Source organism: Habropoda laboriosa, unplaced genomic scaffold (assembly GCF_001263275.1).
Source record: "Habropoda laboriosa isolate 0110345459 unplaced genomic scaffold, ASM126327v1 scaffold3, whole genome shotgun sequence".
Lineage (NCBI taxonomy): Eukaryota > Metazoa > Arthropoda > Insecta > Hymenoptera > Apidae > Habropoda > Habropoda laboriosa.
Window position 1 is genome coordinate 351,993 of NW_017100127.1, and position 18,325 is coordinate 370,317.

At 35.0% G+C, this 18,325-nt stretch overlaps 2 protein-coding genes across 2 annotated transcripts in view; one reads left to right on the forward strand and one right to left on the reverse strand.

Annotated features, from left to right (window-relative positions):
• LOC108578723 (tensin-1-like) overlaps window positions 1-11,611 on the forward strand; it is a 171,727-nt gene extending 160,116 nt beyond the window's left edge. The window contains exons 3-8 of the mRNA XM_017942140.1: window positions 1,997-2,143; window positions 4,743-4,931; window positions 6,592-7,031; window positions 7,678-7,896; window positions 8,944-9,115; window positions 11,169-11,611. Of these exons, the coding sequence (XP_017797629.1) occupies window positions 1,997-2,143; window positions 4,743-4,931; window positions 6,592-7,031; window positions 7,678-7,896; window positions 8,944-9,115; window positions 11,169-11,378 (1,377 nt within the window). The 3' untranslated portion in view covers window positions 11,379-11,611. The remainder of the gene's footprint in view (window positions 1-1,996; window positions 2,144-4,742; window positions 4,932-6,591; window positions 7,032-7,677; window positions 7,897-8,943; window positions 9,116-11,168) is intronic.
• Window positions 11,612-14,211: 2,600 nt separating this feature from the next.
• On the reverse strand, window positions 14,212-16,113 carry LOC108577422 (DDB1- and CUL4-associated factor 13). Its single transcript, XM_017940919.1, has 7 exons — window positions 15,993-16,113; window positions 15,483-15,880; window positions 15,238-15,406; window positions 15,014-15,161; window positions 14,634-14,934; window positions 14,401-14,564; window positions 14,212-14,299 (listed from the first exon to the last, which is right to left on the reverse strand). The coding sequence occupies exons 1-7, from the start codon at window positions 16,090-16,092 to the stop codon at window positions 14,212-14,214; spliced, it is 1,368 nt and encodes a 455-aa protein (XP_017796408.1). The 5' UTR covers window positions 16,093-16,113.
• Between the last annotated feature and the right edge of the window lie 2,212 nt (window positions 16,114-18,325).

Here is an 18,325-nt window from a genome sequence, read left to right on the forward strand (position 1 = left end):
CCTAATATTTGCTACTGGTGCAAAGAAAAATGATTTACATTCATTTGTTAAGAATTAAATTAAGGAAATATTTTCGTACAGTATCTAGAAATTCAGCAAAACGTCTACGAAAGGCAAAGAAAAGTTAGTTTCTTGTTTACAAGCAAGTAGAAAAGACGTTACCCGAAATATCCTTTCCATAATAGAAAATATTATGTTTCTAAATAAAATAATATGAATATTTTAGTTATTTACTACTTCTTCTTTCTCTTTTCCTTCTTACTCTTCGAAATCATGAAATGTAAGGGTCAGAAGGTATTAAAAGTATACTGCCCTCCTTAGCTAAAGTGTCTATCTACCAATTTTTCATTTCTCAGGATGCTTGAAAATATTTAGAGCTCCACACGTTTTTCGTCTATTACAAAAAGATGTCAGAATGTTCAATGTACTTTCTAGGGCTCTAAGAACAGTCTAATTTATTTGTCTGAACTATTTTAAAAATGGTTCGAAATTGTAAAACCTTATTATTCTCGGATGTTCAGAAATTTTAATTAGGAGAATTAATTAATTAAATAATTTCCCGGGAAATTTTTCTATTATCGCGATACCTGTGATATTTGTAATCTTTCTTTTTGGCTTCCCGTGCTTCACGCCGTATTCAACCCATAGCGAATGCTATGTGAAACACTGTGCCGGATGCTCTCAGGCTCGTCATCGGAAATTTTGTCTGAACGACGGCGTACACGCCAGTTCGTTTAGTATACCGGCGATAAACTCCCATTGGAGAGTTCCAGGACGCAATGTGTGAACGATTAACATTTCGGTCACCGTGTTGTAAAAAAAATAACAGCTTTACTGTCACACGAAAGATCAAGTTTCTCGTTTATCCCGCTATGTAAAATATTCACGTATGGCTAAAATCGATGTCTGCGATCTGATTTTATGGTAGGAAGTTTCAAATGAAGATAAATGATTGAAGATTTGCTTGGGAAAAAATAATGCACGATGGAACAGTGTAATAAACATTTATAGGTGCTATAATATTTTTTATGATAATCGCAATCAGCTATTTAATTTATAATTTATATAATCTAATAGCTGTAATCTATAAGCTATTTATAATAATCTGAAGAGAAATAGATTGGTAAAAATTGTATTTTGCGACTATAAACAACTTGCGATGGAAAGGTCGTAGAGCTTATGAGATATGATAAAATTTACATGCACGTTTATAAAGTTAATAGAAAAAGCAAACGTAATAATTATAATTTCTTTCTTCATTCAATCCACGTACTGTGTAATAATATACAGGGTGTTCCGTTTTAACAGAAAATATTCTTACAAAAGTTGTTCGGTATGTAGAAGACATTAGATGGTCTAAATGATTTTTGAAGTTAATTATTTTAAATAGAACTCTGTATTTTGTTATTCATAATATTGTAGCGTTTATTGTACGAATGCAACACTGTGTCACACGAATGGGTATATTGCAACAAGGTGAAAATGTGTGATTCTAGAGTGGCCGATCTTAATTCCATTAATAATGTCTAGTTTAAAAGGACAGTCTACTGTTTCTAAAATACGTAAAGGAGCAGGAATTTTTCCACTCTTCGATCCACATTTTCGCTGCTATATTCTCGACGTTGCAATGTTATTATTGGCGAAAAGACGGCAATTAAAAATGCCGTGAGCTATTACATCGAGGGCCGACGTAAAATTACGACAACGCTATTTCCAGGCAAATTAAATAAGAGGCCACTTAAACGGACGCGAAGTTGCCATTTCCAGTCTTAATTGACCATCGATTAGAGTTCGAGGACCATCTTTGATGTGGACCGGAACGCGAAGGGTTGAAGGATGAATGGCGAATGAATGGAAATTCTCTGATGCGGTGTCAATTAAGTTCGTCGGCTAAATTTAGGTCAACTTTGTGCATAAACATAGAACTACCCTATTTTAACGTATTCAAGACGGGACAACTAAAGTAGGTTTCTCCTCGTGCTTTCTTTTTTTCCAGGCGGAGGAGTTAAACACCATTGTCGGCAATGCTTTTCGTATGGCATACGTGGCGCAACTTCAGCGCCAACCGATCCTTCAAGATGTGATCTCACCGCAATCATCACCACCCTATCGCAAGGACAAACAAGAGAATCGGTCTTCGTGGGTACGTACGTTTTACTTCTCGCTTCGTGTATCGGTAGTCCCAACTTTCTTTACATTTTTATCCCGTTAACAACCGAAGAATCTCTTGAATTTCACGATCTGTTAACGTTAGGTTGGCCAATAAGTTGGTGCCTGTTTTTAACATTTAAATGACATAGCCAGGTTGGTGCAAGCGGTTTTCTACACTTGACTTTGATGTTTTGAGAATTTCTGCAATATATCGCGTTGTGCAACGAGGATTAGTATCGATTATACCCTTCATTTGGTCGACATCAATCTCCTTCGGTCGATCAGAGTGTGGTGCATCTTTAAGAGAAAAATCTCCAGTAGGAAATCTCGCTAACCATTTTTAGCATACGCGTTCTTTGATCGCATTCTACACCTCGCACAACTTTTCTCCCGCTTCTGTTACGTTTTTCCCTTTCTTGAAATAGAAAAGCATTATATGCCGAAAATGCTCCTTTCGCATGTCTTGCATCTGGTTAAAATTATGTCAAACTTACAAAACAACATAAATTTTCAAAATTTTTGGCTAAAATGTAAGGTTAACTGTTAGCTGTTAAGTCACGTTTTGTTTTTACGCTTCGTACTGCAGTTAGTTGCACTTCAAAGAACAGGAAGACAATTGTCGCTATAAACCGCACGAAATTATTGATATAAAAGAACCGATTTGATCTGTTTAAGACTGTATGTATGTTTTATATTTTTTTTTATTACAGATAATAGATTTACTATAAATTTACTATACTATAATATGTTTAATATATTTAGTGCTATAAAAAATTATCATACAATCTGCTGTAAAAAATCATTACTACTTGGAATATGTTTATTCTCAGTACAAAAGCTTTTACTTAATAAAACCGTTAGATCCTTTTGCCGGACACTGTACAAACTTCCAAACTGAATTATTTTCTTGGACCTTAACAATTTTCCAACGACCGTTAAGATTTAGTTCGCAATAAGTGCACGAGTGTGTAAGTACGTACATCAGATCAGCCTGATATTTCCTGTGAGATTTATAGACATCGAAATGTTTCATATCCGTTACTGTTAATTAGTTCTATCTAGAAAGCGGTCGGTGCATTTGCTATCTTTCGAGTAGGGTAATTACTTTTTCGAGCCGTTATACCAATGAGGAAAAGATTAAACGTCAATTGAACACTTCTCTCTGTATAAACCTTTTGATACGAAAAATTAACTAACAAAAGAAGTCCAGAGAAACCGAGAAAAGCGCGAAATAAACGAATTAAACAAACTAAAATAAAACTTAGGTCGCAAGTTAATCGTGTAGAACGTAATCGAATCACGTGCGTCATTTGTTATCGCGGAGACAAGACACGTGACAAGGAGAACGGTTTGTTTAAAGAATTACCCTTTTCCATCGATCGGTCTATTTTATTCGGTAGCAATTTTTCACGGTCGAGCGTTTCGAATAATTGCCTGCCACTGCATCGAACGGCCCGATTTATCAGACGTAAAAATTTCCCTAGAAGCAACCCAGGAGAGTAGGTATCTGCGAGACGGAAGTTAAGAAAATCGTACGAAGTTTCGACAAATACAGCCGCACCTTTCCTACAATTCCACCGAATTTCGAAGCGAACGTGAGAGAAATTTTTCACCGTAACACGTTCAAAAGCACGCGGAGGGAAAAAAGAAGAACGATATCTAACGCAGTCTCATGGGAGCATCAGTCTCCAGTAGAGGTGTCCCATTTACAGCCCGCGTTAATTATAAATTCGACCCGAGTCTCTCGGCTCCGTGGTGTTTCCAAGTAAACGGTCAGTTCATCGCGGCCTGTCCGCTGGTTCTCCCTACGCAATCGTCCTGGGAATGGTAAGATTCTATCGATAAACTATTCATCGGTTTTCAACTTTCATCACCTCCGCCTTCGCCGTTCAGGCCCTCCTTCCCCTCGATTTCTACGTCAAAAATTGGCAAGTACAACATCGAGGCTGCTACAACTCATTTGACATTTACTGTCTAACGGATCAAACATTCAGCAGAACTCCGTTTCTCCTCGTTTTATTTCTCGTTCGTTTTCTCAGGGACTGTTTTCTTACCTTACATTGCCAATTTTCTGGCCAGACTTGTTGTTTAAATTATTCGCTGTAGCAGTTGTCTGGCGAATGTGACGATTGTTAAATGTAAAGGGAAATTTATTTTGTAACGATAACATCTCGCTTCGAATTCGTTTAATTTTTTTACAAGGATAGTTTAGATATTAATTCTTGGAAGAAATTGAAGTATCGGTGTCTAAGAGATATACAAATTATTATTATTATTTACATTTTACAATTCTCATAAATTTCACAAAAAAATCATAAATTAACGTATTCAAATTCTTCTAATTTCTGTATACATACAGCAATGTAATTTCGATTCTGAAACAACAAAATTTAATGTAATCTACGATAAGTAAAAACTTGGAAGACGATCCTAATATTCTGTAAAATTTATAGAAATTACTGGTAAAACTGTTATGTTTCAGTCACTTTAATTAGTACTATCACTCTAATATTTATCACTGCGTCCAACCTGAATTTTTATAACATTTTGAATTTATCAACGATTAACTTTGCTACTTGCTTTTGTTACAGAACAAATCGCTGCCTGGCGACAGTTCAATCGCCAGCGCGGGTGGTGTTTGCAGGAATTCGTCTTCGAATTCGTGGTTAAAAAGTCGGACGTCGCCCACGTCCAGAACTGGAAGCGGTTCGTCTGCGGCGGACATGAACGTTCAGCTCGGCAGCGCTGGCTCGCCCACGCTGCGACTCGCCAGCGTGAAGGTGAGCTTACATATCCTCCTCCTCGGATATTTTCGCCCGATGGCTCTTTCAAGGAACGTACCGATGTCATTTCACGCCGTTATTCGCCACGATTCTCGAGATCAATTTAAATAAATACGCTGCCGCGCCACTTCGACGGCGCCCTATCGATCGAAATCTCGCGTGAACCGAGCGATGGACTCTTCGGATCTGGACTCGACCGTAGGAACTAGACGTGCAACCGTTTTTAGAATACACCGGACCCTCGATTTGCGTAGAATACGCGTTTCGTGCGCGAAAAAGAAAAAGAAATATTAGGTTTGTTGCATATGAAACGACCGATTTGAGAATTTCGTTGATAACCCCTTAATGTATGACTTCTTTTCTGACTGTGCGTCTAAGCGTCAGCCATTTTCTGTTTTAGTACTGTTCGGGTAACGAAAGCTAATTTGTTACAAATTAATTTTTTGAACCAATGTGACTACTTTTCTTACATCTTGACCAAAATCTCTGCTACGAGTCTGACTCGTTGTTATAAGTCAAAGAGTTAAGTGTATTACTAGATAGGACTTATTAACTTGTTGTAAGTTCGTCAATTTAAAACTCGAAGTTAGCCCAAATTCGTCTATTATTTTACTGTTAAATGGCAGATTGTGCACGAAAGTTAACCGTAGATCGAGATCAAATTCCACTCGTCACTTTTTAGTTGGACAAAAATAAATTGTTAAAATGTTTTTTTTTTTAAAGAAAAGCATAAATAATCTCAGATCATACTTCACTTAATAAATACGATATTTTTACTAAAACTACACACTTGAAAATTTTATTAACACCTCGATTATTTCATTTGCAACAACCTAATACTTAAGAGAAAAGCCAGCATAAGTTATGAAAATATTGATTTCATACATTTTCACGAACGAAGAAATAACGAAAGTTCAGAAAAAGCAAAATCTTATTCGTTTGAACAATTATTTGCAACAAATATGCAGTCGTAACTTTGTTCACGATTATCGATTGTAGCTTCGTTTAGTAACAGGAAGGTTAAAGGAACTCGAAACGATTTTTAACCGCCTTTAGTGTATTTTATCAGAATTTTCTTAAAACTTTGCAAGTTATAATCGAATATTAACTAATGCCCCAACTTGTGACACCTGCGGTACCGCACTATCGACCATCTCATTCTCACCTGTGTCAGATTTTCTGCTGAAAGAAAAAATTACGACATCGAGAAATGTATCCGGAAAAACTTAAATGATAAGTAGAAGACTCGTCAGCTACTAATGTTTCTAAGAAAAAATACAAATATTCTCAAAAAATTCTAAATTCCGTTCCATAATCTGAGTCGGTAATAACCCAACTTTACTGGTTGATGCGACTTAACACTTTGACGTCTTCTAGGCGACTCTCGCACACACTTTTCACTGTCTTTTAGAGTGTAATTACGATACATTTTTTAAGCAAAATACATTGAACACAAATCTTTTATGTTACGTTCTACAGTAAAAAAAAAAGAAAGAAATGAAGTTATGTCAGCGTGACTCCTGCCGAGAACCGAAAACCGCTCGGCCGGTAAAGTCACATATACGTACCAGCGGATGTCAAAGTGTTAAGATAAATAAATTAAAAAATCGCAAAAATATTAACTGACTTCTCTTTCTGTTCCAAAAAAAAAATACAGACACCAAACTCGATCCCAGGTTTACGGCCAACGCACAACTTCACGAACGTTCTTGGCCCTATAACGAACGAGGACGAGCCAAAAAGTATCTCTCAGCAGAGCACGCCGAGTAGCGATGAGAGCAACTCACCAACGGAACTAAACTCGTACAAGAGACTAACGGACAAGCCACCTCTGATAAAGCGGCTGGCGATGGGTTTGACAGGTGGTCGTGATGTTCTTGGACTGAACGGTGAGGATGACAGCTGCCCCCTCGTCAGTGGTAGCAGCACACCGACGAGCCCATCGAACAGGCCGCATTCTGGGGGTTATATAAACGAGGCGATCATCGACTCGGAGGGCACGAGGCCGACCTACAACAAGATACCCCCATCTGAGAGCCTGGACAATACTATCAACGCGTCTATTACCGCGAAAAACTTCAATATTGAAAACAACAGGTAGGTGACCTCGAGAAAAATATTCTGTTACTGTAGGCCAGCGAATTTTAACCCTTTCTATATAATTTTGTATAAATTAATTACTAAAATTACACATAAGAAAATGTATTATATTTTTTCATGTTTCATGTTATTCGTATCGGTGAATTTTAATTGATTAATTTCGAGTGGTATACCAATTAATAATTTAAGAAACGCATTACGCTTTTTATATTCTATGCTAAAATCAAAATTCAAAAATTTATTGGTATCCAATTCTTTGTTACTCTTTTTTAAACTCCGGTACTTCGGTGTTGGGCACAAGTTATTTCGAATAACGAATAAATTCGATGTAACAACATCTAATTAGTTTATTCGTTATTCATGAATAAAGTAAATTTGTTCGTTATTCGAAATAACTTTTGCCCAACACTGAAATTAAAATTATTGCCTGGTTTGAATAATTACTTCTCACAAAATTATTGGCTTCTTTAAATAAAGTAAACTTTCGTGAAATTCAATCACTTATACTTAACCGTTTCACGTCGTTATTGTATTCTCTTCTTTTATTCAAGTATGTTCATACATAGTTTAGCGCATTTAGGGATTTGAATAAAATGCTTATTATGTTAATTCAAGTACTGATTAATAATCATTCCATTTACAGGATAGGGCACAACTCTCCGAGCTCTGGCACAGAAACAGAATTTAAATCGAAGAGGAGATCTCAGATTAGTACTTCGAGCAGCTCAGTACCTGCTGATGGCAGTACTCATGGTTCGACACCGACACCACCACCCCTTCCTGAGAGAACGGATAGTCTGAATAATCGCAGTGAAGAAGCTGAATTACGCAAAGCTCCCTGGTTCCAAGCTGGGATACCAAGGTTCTTAACGTTTCTCTTTAAAAGTATCAGTTTTTAACACGTTCCGTGCCACGGGGAGAATTATAAGTTCCACCAGAGCGTTGACACGGAGTTAAAAAGTCACATTTAAATATTTGATTGCAGAGAAATATCGGTATAGCTTGAAATATTGGAACTCTAGTCTTTTTTCGGACATGTTTCGGACAATTGTTTCAATTTTTTTCCGTGTAATGAAAGTTATATTTCTGAAAACTATCGTGTACAGTCGATGGAAGAAATATAGCGATATCGTAAATCCAATTATTTCCATTTAAAATACTTCTGGTATTTTTTCAACGTCTAAATTGAAGACTATGTTATGGCCTTTTAAAAAATTAATTCGTAGATTCGTATATCTTGCTAAACACAAAAATGTTTCACTTTAGCTGATTAAATTGAGTCGCACAAGCAACTTCAGTGAGCTACGGGTACTCATCACTGATTTAAATAATAAGAATATCGGTATAACGTAATATTTCGTTATTATGAAATATACTTTATTATTGAAATGTCCAACATGTTATTAATTCAAACATTAAATTGGCTTACAATCAGTCAATAAGTAATTCTTTTAATACTCTCGTTCATAAGTATTAGGACACTCACTAAACAGTCATTGCTGATATATGGTAATTCAATCCTTTAACCACAGATCACTCGTCTCAGATAGGAGGACATTGTAGACGCTTTTCAGCAGTTTCTTTCTCTTTTAATCCCTTATTCGGATTTTTCTATAAAAGTGTATCGAACATTATGGAAATTATTTGAACTAAAAATGTTCAGGATGACCTAATAATTTCTTTACGAACAGAATAACGGTGGTCCTAATACTTATAAATGGCAGTGTATGTTGAAACTGAAATGAACTTACTATCATTATTCTCGACAAAAATAACCACATTTTACAGTTAGACGATATACGAGGTCGTAAGGGAGAATTATGATCCGCGTCTTGTTGCGGTGGTTATTTCTACCGCTTATTTATACGGATTTGCATTTTCACGGTGTCGCGGTCATTTATGATTCCAGAGAAATAACGCTAGAAGTGTTGAGCCAAGAGCCGGAAGGAGCCTTCATGGTGCGGGAGAGCACCAGTAAACCCGGATGCTATGCCCTTTCGCTTCGAGTGCCGCGCGAATTCCAACCAAGCGGAATAGCCCATTATCTCATAATGCGTACGAACAAAGGCTACAAAATCAAGGTAAATCTTTCCTCAAGTCTTCACCGTGATGTTCCTTTTTATGAAAGTCTTTAACCGTCTACGAAACGTTCGCGCTTAAGTGGGGTATTTAACACCTTCGTCGCGATAACTTGGATTCATTTTCCGCAATTGCTGTTTGTTTATTTATTTATTTATTTAATCGACGTGCTGTGGTTATTGACGACCGTTTCTGCAGTTGTATTGATTAAATGACAAAAATAATTCTCAGTTGAATGAAAATTTGTATTAACCCTTTAACCTATAATAACGTGTCAGACTCGTGGCAGAGATTCTGGTGAAGATGTGAGAAAAGTAGTTATATCGATAAGAAAAATTCATCGTAATCCCAACTTTCGTTTGAATTCCTAAGACTGAGAATTACAAAATACAATTAATCTTTAACAGATTAACTTTTATTACACGATGCAGTACTAAAATAGCAAATGGCTGACGCTTAGATGCACGGTCAGAAAAGAAATCATAGGTTAAGGGGTTAATTTATATTAAGTTATATTGATAACAGAGAAGAGCACATGATCTTGTGGTTTTCCATGTAAATATAAAATGAAACGAAAGAGTCGTACTAAAAGTTCAACAATTTTTAAAGTATCATTGCTTTAATATTCGTTATCCTTGTTAATATTTATGTCTAAACGAAATCCATTGAAATGTTTACCAACTGATCTGGACAGAATAATACAGACAAGGTACAGATTGCAGACTCTTGTAGCTATCGAATACAGTATACATAATAAACATTTCAAAAATGATAAGAATTAGGTTTGATAAGTAATGTGTTCTTATTGTGGGAAGATAATGAAATTGAAAATTATTCAATTTGTGAAAGCGTGCTATATTGTTCATACTACTTTTCATACTTAACATATGAGCCCCTCAATTGAGTAAGTCCAAAATTTCAAAAAATGAGTTTATTATAGAAATAGCAAGTATTAGAAACACTTGTTTTATTTACCAATTTAACTTGCCTATATTTTCATTTCTGTTAACGAAAAATAAGAGTCGATTTTACATCGTGAGTAAAGTGACTTACGCCACTGTTACATTCGATTAAAGAAAACTTGTGCGCCATAATCATTTTATATTTAATATAAACATGAATGAATTTACACACGCATATTTCATTCTCGACAATGAAATTTCTCTCGGTTCCTTTGCATTTTTACAAAAATAAAATATTTCCTTTTCAAAATACACCGTGAAAAATTAGCGAACACCGTCAAAAAAGAATTTCCAACCGAGCAACCGTGAGCTGTTCTTATACGTGTATGTTAATCACCAAAGAGTAATATTACATTCGGACAGTAGCTTTTAGTTCTGGAATATAATGGAGAATACTGTGCAAGCACAAAGCTACTTTGGTTGCATATTTTGCCATTTGAGTATGCGTATTTAAATGGCCGAACTTCCCTTGTAGGATAAATTAAATGGGTCCGAGGACTTTGATAATCTCCGAAACCAGTATAAATGAGTTTTGTTGGATGTACCGCAGGGAAATCAAATCTCTCCCCACTCTTTTCGTCTGGAATTGCATTGCCGTAGCAACACGCTACGAGATTCGAACACGTACGACAGATGATAATTTTGACGTACTGTGTCTATCATCGGTTTGCTTAATGGACAAACAATACGCTATACACAAATTTAAGCTACGTTGCTCGCGTTACAAACTGGACGTATCTCGAATAATTCTGTGTAATATTAGGTCATCCCGTAAGTTCGTGACGAATTTTATAATCTAGATCAATATTTCCAAGGAACCTTTAAATTTGATTAAAAAAAAAAAAAAAAAAAAAAAAAAGTAAGCGCCTTCTCGTTCTACAATTTTTTCTATTTCTTTTTTTTTATTTTGTTGTCAAACAGCTGTTTCAAATTGACTTTGATCGATTTCGAAAGTATATTCTACTTTTTATTTGGACATTTCTCGAACCAGAGCTCTTTGTCTTTCCACTTATTGAATAACCCTCCTGCGACGTACGAATAAACGAAATAACAAGGACCGCTAATGATTACGCTATCTTTTTCTCTGTTCCAGGGCTTTACAAAGGAATTCACAACCCTAACTGCTCTAATTACCCACCACTCGGTAATGCCAGAATTACTGCCGTGCCCGTTGTCATTAAGTCGATACAATCCCAGCTTTGTGAAAAGCGATTCCAACAAAGACTTCGCGGACATCGATTCGGACCCCGATTACAATACATTAGCCGACTTCCGTAAAATGATGGCCGACCTGAACGTTTAGAATAAAGCTTCGCAATCGGTACGATCTGGAAAAAATCGATAGTTTCATCACCCCCCGATGCTCTTCGATACCGAACTAGCTAATGCGAAAATTCGTTCGGGCAAAGACTATGGGAGAAACCGAAGAATAAACGCTCTTTGCGATAGTAATCGTGCACGGAGATGATTGTAATACAATTACAGAACATCGAGGAGTGCGGGGAATCACCGGAGTGTTTTCATCGTGAATCTCTACGCCCCGTTCTAAACGTGTCAATCGGTGTTACGATCGATGAACGAAATGAAAATTTCACGATGGCGCAAGATTGACTAATTTTATTGCAACGATGCATCGCGTGTACATGTATGTATCTCGAGAAATGAAGAAAAAAAAAAAGAAAAGTGTCGTACGTTCGGATAATTACGTTTTACGCGGTGATACGTATTCATAAGTCATCTATAGAGATAAGAAACGTAGGAATTAAGTAATTTAACGGTCGCCACTATTCACAGAAATAACAGCGAATCAAAAGTCGGAGGACGCACAGCAGGGAAACTGATTCCTTATTTTATAGATCGATAGATCGCAGGGTTTGTGTTAAACGGCCGGGAGAAATCGCTGATACGCAATTTGTATGAATTTCATCGTTTAACCAAATTAACAAGCGTGTTACACTCTATTTATATCTTTGAACAATCAGTTTAACGCGAACTCTGCGAACGGGGAATTTTTCGAAGAATGGCTAGTTTGCAACATTTTTCACGGACTAGTTTATTGTAGCATTTCGATCAAATAAAAATTTATCCCAAGAAATGAGATAAGTATATTTTTTAATGTTACTGCGAATGTCTTTTTGTAAATGGTTTCGTTCCGAATGAACGTGTAAAATTTTATCGGTGTTGAATTTAGTTTATAAAAGAAAAAGAGAGAGAAAAAACCGAAGTTTATTTCACAGCGTTGCATTACCCAACAAACGTTCGTTAGGCAACAAAAACAATTGTATCAGCATTCGGAAATTTATCGATCGAACATTGTCGGAAAAGTTGTTTTTGCATCTTCAGATCGATGTAATTTTTGGCCAATATAGTTGAACAGATCGGCAAATGCAATCCATATTTTCTCTTAATTTCACATCGAACTGTAAGAAGAAAGATTTCGAAATCTTCTGGGATTTTACCATGAAAAAATTCACGCGGCTAAATAGTGTTTTACAAAATTAATGTAAATGTGTTTATATGTATATAAATTATAATTATTGTTATACAATACTACTTATATTTAATTAAATGACATTGACAGCAGCGTTAGAGGAGATTTAACACCCTTGAAACAGAAACGACACGAAGAGTAGTTATATATATACTATGAAATTTTGAAACCGACAAACAAAAAAAAAATAAAAAATAAAATAACTTCACAGTGGTAATTTAATTGCTCGACTAACCTAGTCTTGTACAGAATTTACGCGCGCATAGAAAATAATTAAAGAAAGAAAAAAATAAAGGGAACGGAAAGGTACATGATCTTATGTGTGTGTGTAATAACCAATATACATAGACGAGCAAAATCGGGAATTACGTGCCGCTTTTTGTACGCCGAAAAACATAGAATTTTAAGGAAATATTCCAATGAAGCTCCTACTTTTCGATTTTTTCAACAAACACGAGATAACAAGGAGATCAATTAAGATCTACACAACTGCCACCCATTCCACCGAATAATATGTACGCATTCTGTACAAAGGCAGATTGCCGGTAATTCATCCTATAAAGCAACGCAAATAAGACAGATGATAATTAATGGATAATAAAATAGTATTTTAATAAGGAGTTTACTCGCGTTTAAATATCTGGTATTAAATTAAATACAACACCCTCCTTACCATAATAGAACTTACATATAAAATCGATAAATGTGTCTTGTATTTGTTTATTTAAACCGTATCAACCGAAAGCGTAACAGCTGTAATGCGGACATCAAATTATAGGATAAGCAAAAGAAGTATGAAGATTAAAATCGCTTATTGTCACCATTGAGAAAGACACGAAATAAGACTTCAGCTTGATTTAGCTAGTTTACGAACATTCGTTGTACTTTTGACATCGATAGGGAAGGTACAGGATGATCTTCGTATCGCCAAATTAATAAATATCTGCTAAGATAAATGCGCAAACAAAACGAAAGGAAATTAATAAATCGTTGTAAGCTACGCTAAGCGAGACATTAATCACTGCTTGAAGTTTGTAACGTTTTACGAATCATTATAGCAATGCGTTGTATAATTTCAATAAAATTATTTATTACAATAAACAATGAATAAAATAATATAATTTAGTCTACAGTACGTACTTACATTATATCTATAATAACATTACCTATCCTTGACAATATTGAATTATTTTTACGAGAGATTCGATCATTTGTACGAAAGAAATTTCGAATGAAATCATGGACATTTTTATCATTTAAAAATTGTAGAAGCTCGTATTAAAATAAAAGGAACAATAACAAGAGGGTAATTTAATAGTAGTTAGCAATTGACTTTGATATTTTTCCAAAATAAGAATATAAATAAACCTTTATTTTGGTAAACAAATATAAAACATAATAAAATTAGCTTTATACACATATTTCATAAATGTATATTTTCAGAAAATGAATAGATAAATTATAATAAAACGCAAATATATTTTGTTCAAAATACAACAATAGTATTTGTATAACAGTGGCAATGTTAATTTTATTGAAAATATTGTACAATTACATGAATTATAATTTAATGGGATCAAACCTGTCTTGTTTTTATTAAACTAGTCTAAAAATTTGTAATATTATAATGCACAATTGTGTATTATTATGCTTCCTCTCGTACAACGTGTTTTTCTTTTTCCGTAACAAAAGGTACTGCTCCTTTTTTAGAATGAGCACGCATGTTAGCCTCCCTAAACAAATAAGTAAATATAAAATATAAATAAGTAAAAGCACTGAGAAGTAATGTACATAATTTAAATTTCTCAAGCTTCTTTTTTCAAACAATACATACTTTCGTTTACTTTTCTCTTGAATCATACGTAATTCAGCTCTTGCATTATAAATATATTTCGGAACCTGTCTGTGCCGAGCAATTCGTCTTACTTGAGGATGTGCAGCAAACTTTTCTTTCAAAGCATCACTATAACGTAACGCTGCCCTTTCTCTAGGTTTCAACTGTAATGATAATTGTAGAAAATGGTAGAAAAAAAGAAAATATAAAGCATAACTAATATAACTACATACCACACCCAGCTTTTCTGATGCCCTTGCTTTCCAAATGCGAATATTCATTTCGTCACTACCGCTAATAATATATTTATTATCAAGAGACCATCCTATGCACGTTAATCTTTGCATACGTTTCGTATGATAAACTTCTCGAGAATGACGTTTATTTGTCTCAAAAATACGAACAGATTTATCATAGCTACCAGACACAAATTCTTTACCAGTTGGTGAGTAATCCACATCTGTTACAGCTTCTACATGATCCATGTGCACATTTACAGGTATTTTCAATTGGCGAATGTCATAAGTATACAAGCTAAACGGAAAACATTAGAAGGTTATAACTAATTTATCTATTTTATATTATGCTATACAAAAATTTTTTTTAAACATACTTGTAATCTTCATTGGCACATGTGAAAGTTATTGCTTCCATGGGATTCCAAGATAGTTTATTAGACCTTAACTTCATAAGTACTTTTCGCAAAGGACCTGTTTCTCTTGCATCATATAAAATTATACTACGATCACTAGCACAAGCAGCTGTAAAGTATTCATATGTAGCTATAACTTTAAAATATGATAATTATTACTTAGCACAACATGTAACAATACTTACCAAATAAATTCGTTTGAACAGGATTATATTTAATATCATACAAACTATCTACACCCCATTTGAATGTCTGAATTGGTTCATTTCTGGTTTCTTCCCATAAATAGCATACTTCACCACATGTTGCAAATACTGATTGACTTCGATGATGAGAGATTCCAGTTATTATAGTCTATAAAATATTCATAGCTTTTAATCCCATATATAGGTAAAGTAATTCTTTTTTTCTTAAATTAGAAATACTTTACTTTACTAATGATTGTATTTATAGGTTCTTCTTCTTCACCAAGCGATGGCTTTTCTGTTTTCCATATTTTAATAGTTTTATCATCACCAACAGTAATAAAACGTGCAGTATTTACATCAAATGCAGCTCCTCGTACTATGCCATCATGTGCCAGAAAGCTACGTTCACAAGTTTTTTGTATAAGATTCCATAATCTTATTTCCCCATCGAAAGCTCCACTGAGAACTAGAGACAACTGTGAAGGATGTTTAACCAAACAAGACACTCCATCTTTATGTCCTTCCAAAGAACCTATAAACGGTTTTGCAAATACTCTCTCTAATTTTACTGCATTTAAAGCCCTAGTATATTCTCTTGCTGCTTCAAATGGATGTAATACTGGATTATAATTCCTGGGAACTATAAATAATGAATACAATTACGGCTAAATATTATACTCTGTTTATACAACAAAGATTAAATTTATTATTACATATTATTTCGAACATAATTTTCTAAAATAAAAACTAACCTTTATAAATATCACGTTTCGTTTCCCTTAAATATTCATCAGGATTTCTTGTCAGAATTTTCACTTTCATTTTGTAAACTTTAATAAAATATAAGTTCATACATAACACAATTTCATACGTTATAAGTAGATTAACCATGTGCACATTATGTTTTTTAACTTAATCTACCAACATACAAAATAAGAGATATGTAAGTCCCTAGACCTCTTGTATATAACTATTTGACATATTTAATACGGAAATTAATATAAAGAAACAAGAATATTTTCCTATATGCCATAATTAAAAATCTATACATTTCATAATACTTATATATTTCATTTGCTATACAATTTTCAAATTTGTGTATATCTTGCAATTTTTATAGTAACAGTAACTAAAGATTTAATAAAAACGCTGTGTACACGGTGATTTTTAAGTAGCAAGATACTTTTATTTCACCGTTCAAAACGGGGCGTCGTGCAATTATCGTATGCTTTAACTTGATAAACCAGCCCAATATATTAATTTTCCTTTGAACTAACCATTGCATCCGATAAATTAGTCGGAAATTGTTTATAACTTTTATTAGAAATTAGAAAAATTAATGTTCTTTGCGTATGAATTACAGATGGACCATCCAGGACACCCTAGAAATCAAGGAAAGGACTAGAACATCAGGAAAACTGAAGAAATGCGATTATTTGTTAATAAATCGATTATTTATTGTAAAATTATTGTTTAAAATGTATATTACAAAAGGTTACAATATACCAGTATTGTTTTACAGCATTTTACAGTCTATTTATTGCTCCCTTACATTCCAAATCCACTTATTTTTGCGAAAAACCCATTGTTTAAACAATTTTCCGTTGCAAAAGTCTATAAATCAATGGCAGGAACCACCAGGAATGCGTTTTCATCGAAAGCGCGAATATACTCGTTCGGTGCTGAAGTCCTCGAGAATTCCTGGAATTTACGTCATTTCTCGGAAATGACCAAATTTCCAAGAATCGAGGCGATTCCAAGAATTGACCAATGGGCCTTCCAAACTTTCAGTCCTCGTGAATTCCTGGAATTTTCGTCATTTCTCGGAAATGACCAAATTTCCAAGAATCGAGGCGATTCCGAGAATTGACCAATGGGCCTTCGAAACTTTCAGTCCTCGTGAATTCCTGGAATTTTCGTCATTTCTCGGAAATGACCAACTTTCCGAGAATCGAGGCGATTCCAAGAATTGACCAATGGGCCTTCGAAACTTTCAGTTCTCGAGAATTCCTGGAATTTTCGTCATTTCTCGGAAATGACGAAATTTCCAAGAATCGAGTCACTTCCAGGAAGTGACCTCCTATCATATCATGTTCGCCTATTAGAAAGTCGATTTTCAGCCAAAAGGTCTTCGAAACTTTCAGTTCTCGAGAATTCCTGGAATTTTCGTCATTTCTCGGAAATGACGAAATTTCCAAGAATCGAGTCACTTCCAGGAAGTGACCTCCTATCATATCATGTTCGCCTATTAGAAAGTCGATTTTCAGCCAAAAGGTCTTCGAAACTTTCAGTTCTCGAGAATTCCTGGAATTTTCGTCATTTCTCGGAAATGACGAAATTTCTAAGAATCGAAGCGATTCCAAGAATTGATCAATGGGCCTTCGAAACTTTCAGTTCTCGAGAATTCCTGGAAATTTCGTCATTTCTCGGAAATGACGAAATTTCCAAGAACCGAGGCGATTCCAAGAAGCGACCTCCTATCATATCATGTTCGCCTATTAGAAAGTCAGGATTTAGCCAAAAGGTCTTCGAAACTTTCAGTTCTCGAGAATTGAGAATTGACGAAAATTCCAGGAATTCTCGAGAACTGAAAGTTTCGAAGACCTTTTGACTGAAAATCGACTTTCTAATAGGCGAACATGATATGATAGGAGGTCACTTCCTGGAAGTGCCTCGATTCTTGGAAATTTCGTCATTTCCGAGAAATGACGTAAATTCCAGGAATTCTCGAGAACTGAAATTTTCAAAGACCGTTTGGCTGAAAATCGACTTTCTAATAGGCGAACATGATATGATAGGAAGTCACTTCCTGGAAGTGACTCGGTTCTCGGAAATTTCGTCATTTCTCGGAAATGACGAAAATTCCAGGAATTCTCGAGAACTGAAAGTTTCGAAGGCCCACTGGTCAATTCTTGGAATCGCCTCGATTCTCGGAAATTTCGTCATTTCTCGGAAATGACGAAAATTCCAGGAATTCTCGAGAACCGAAAGTTTCGAAGGCCCATTGGTCAATTCTCGGAATCGCCTCGATTCTTGGAAATTTGGTCATTTCCGAGAAATGACGTAAATTCCAGGAATTCTCGAG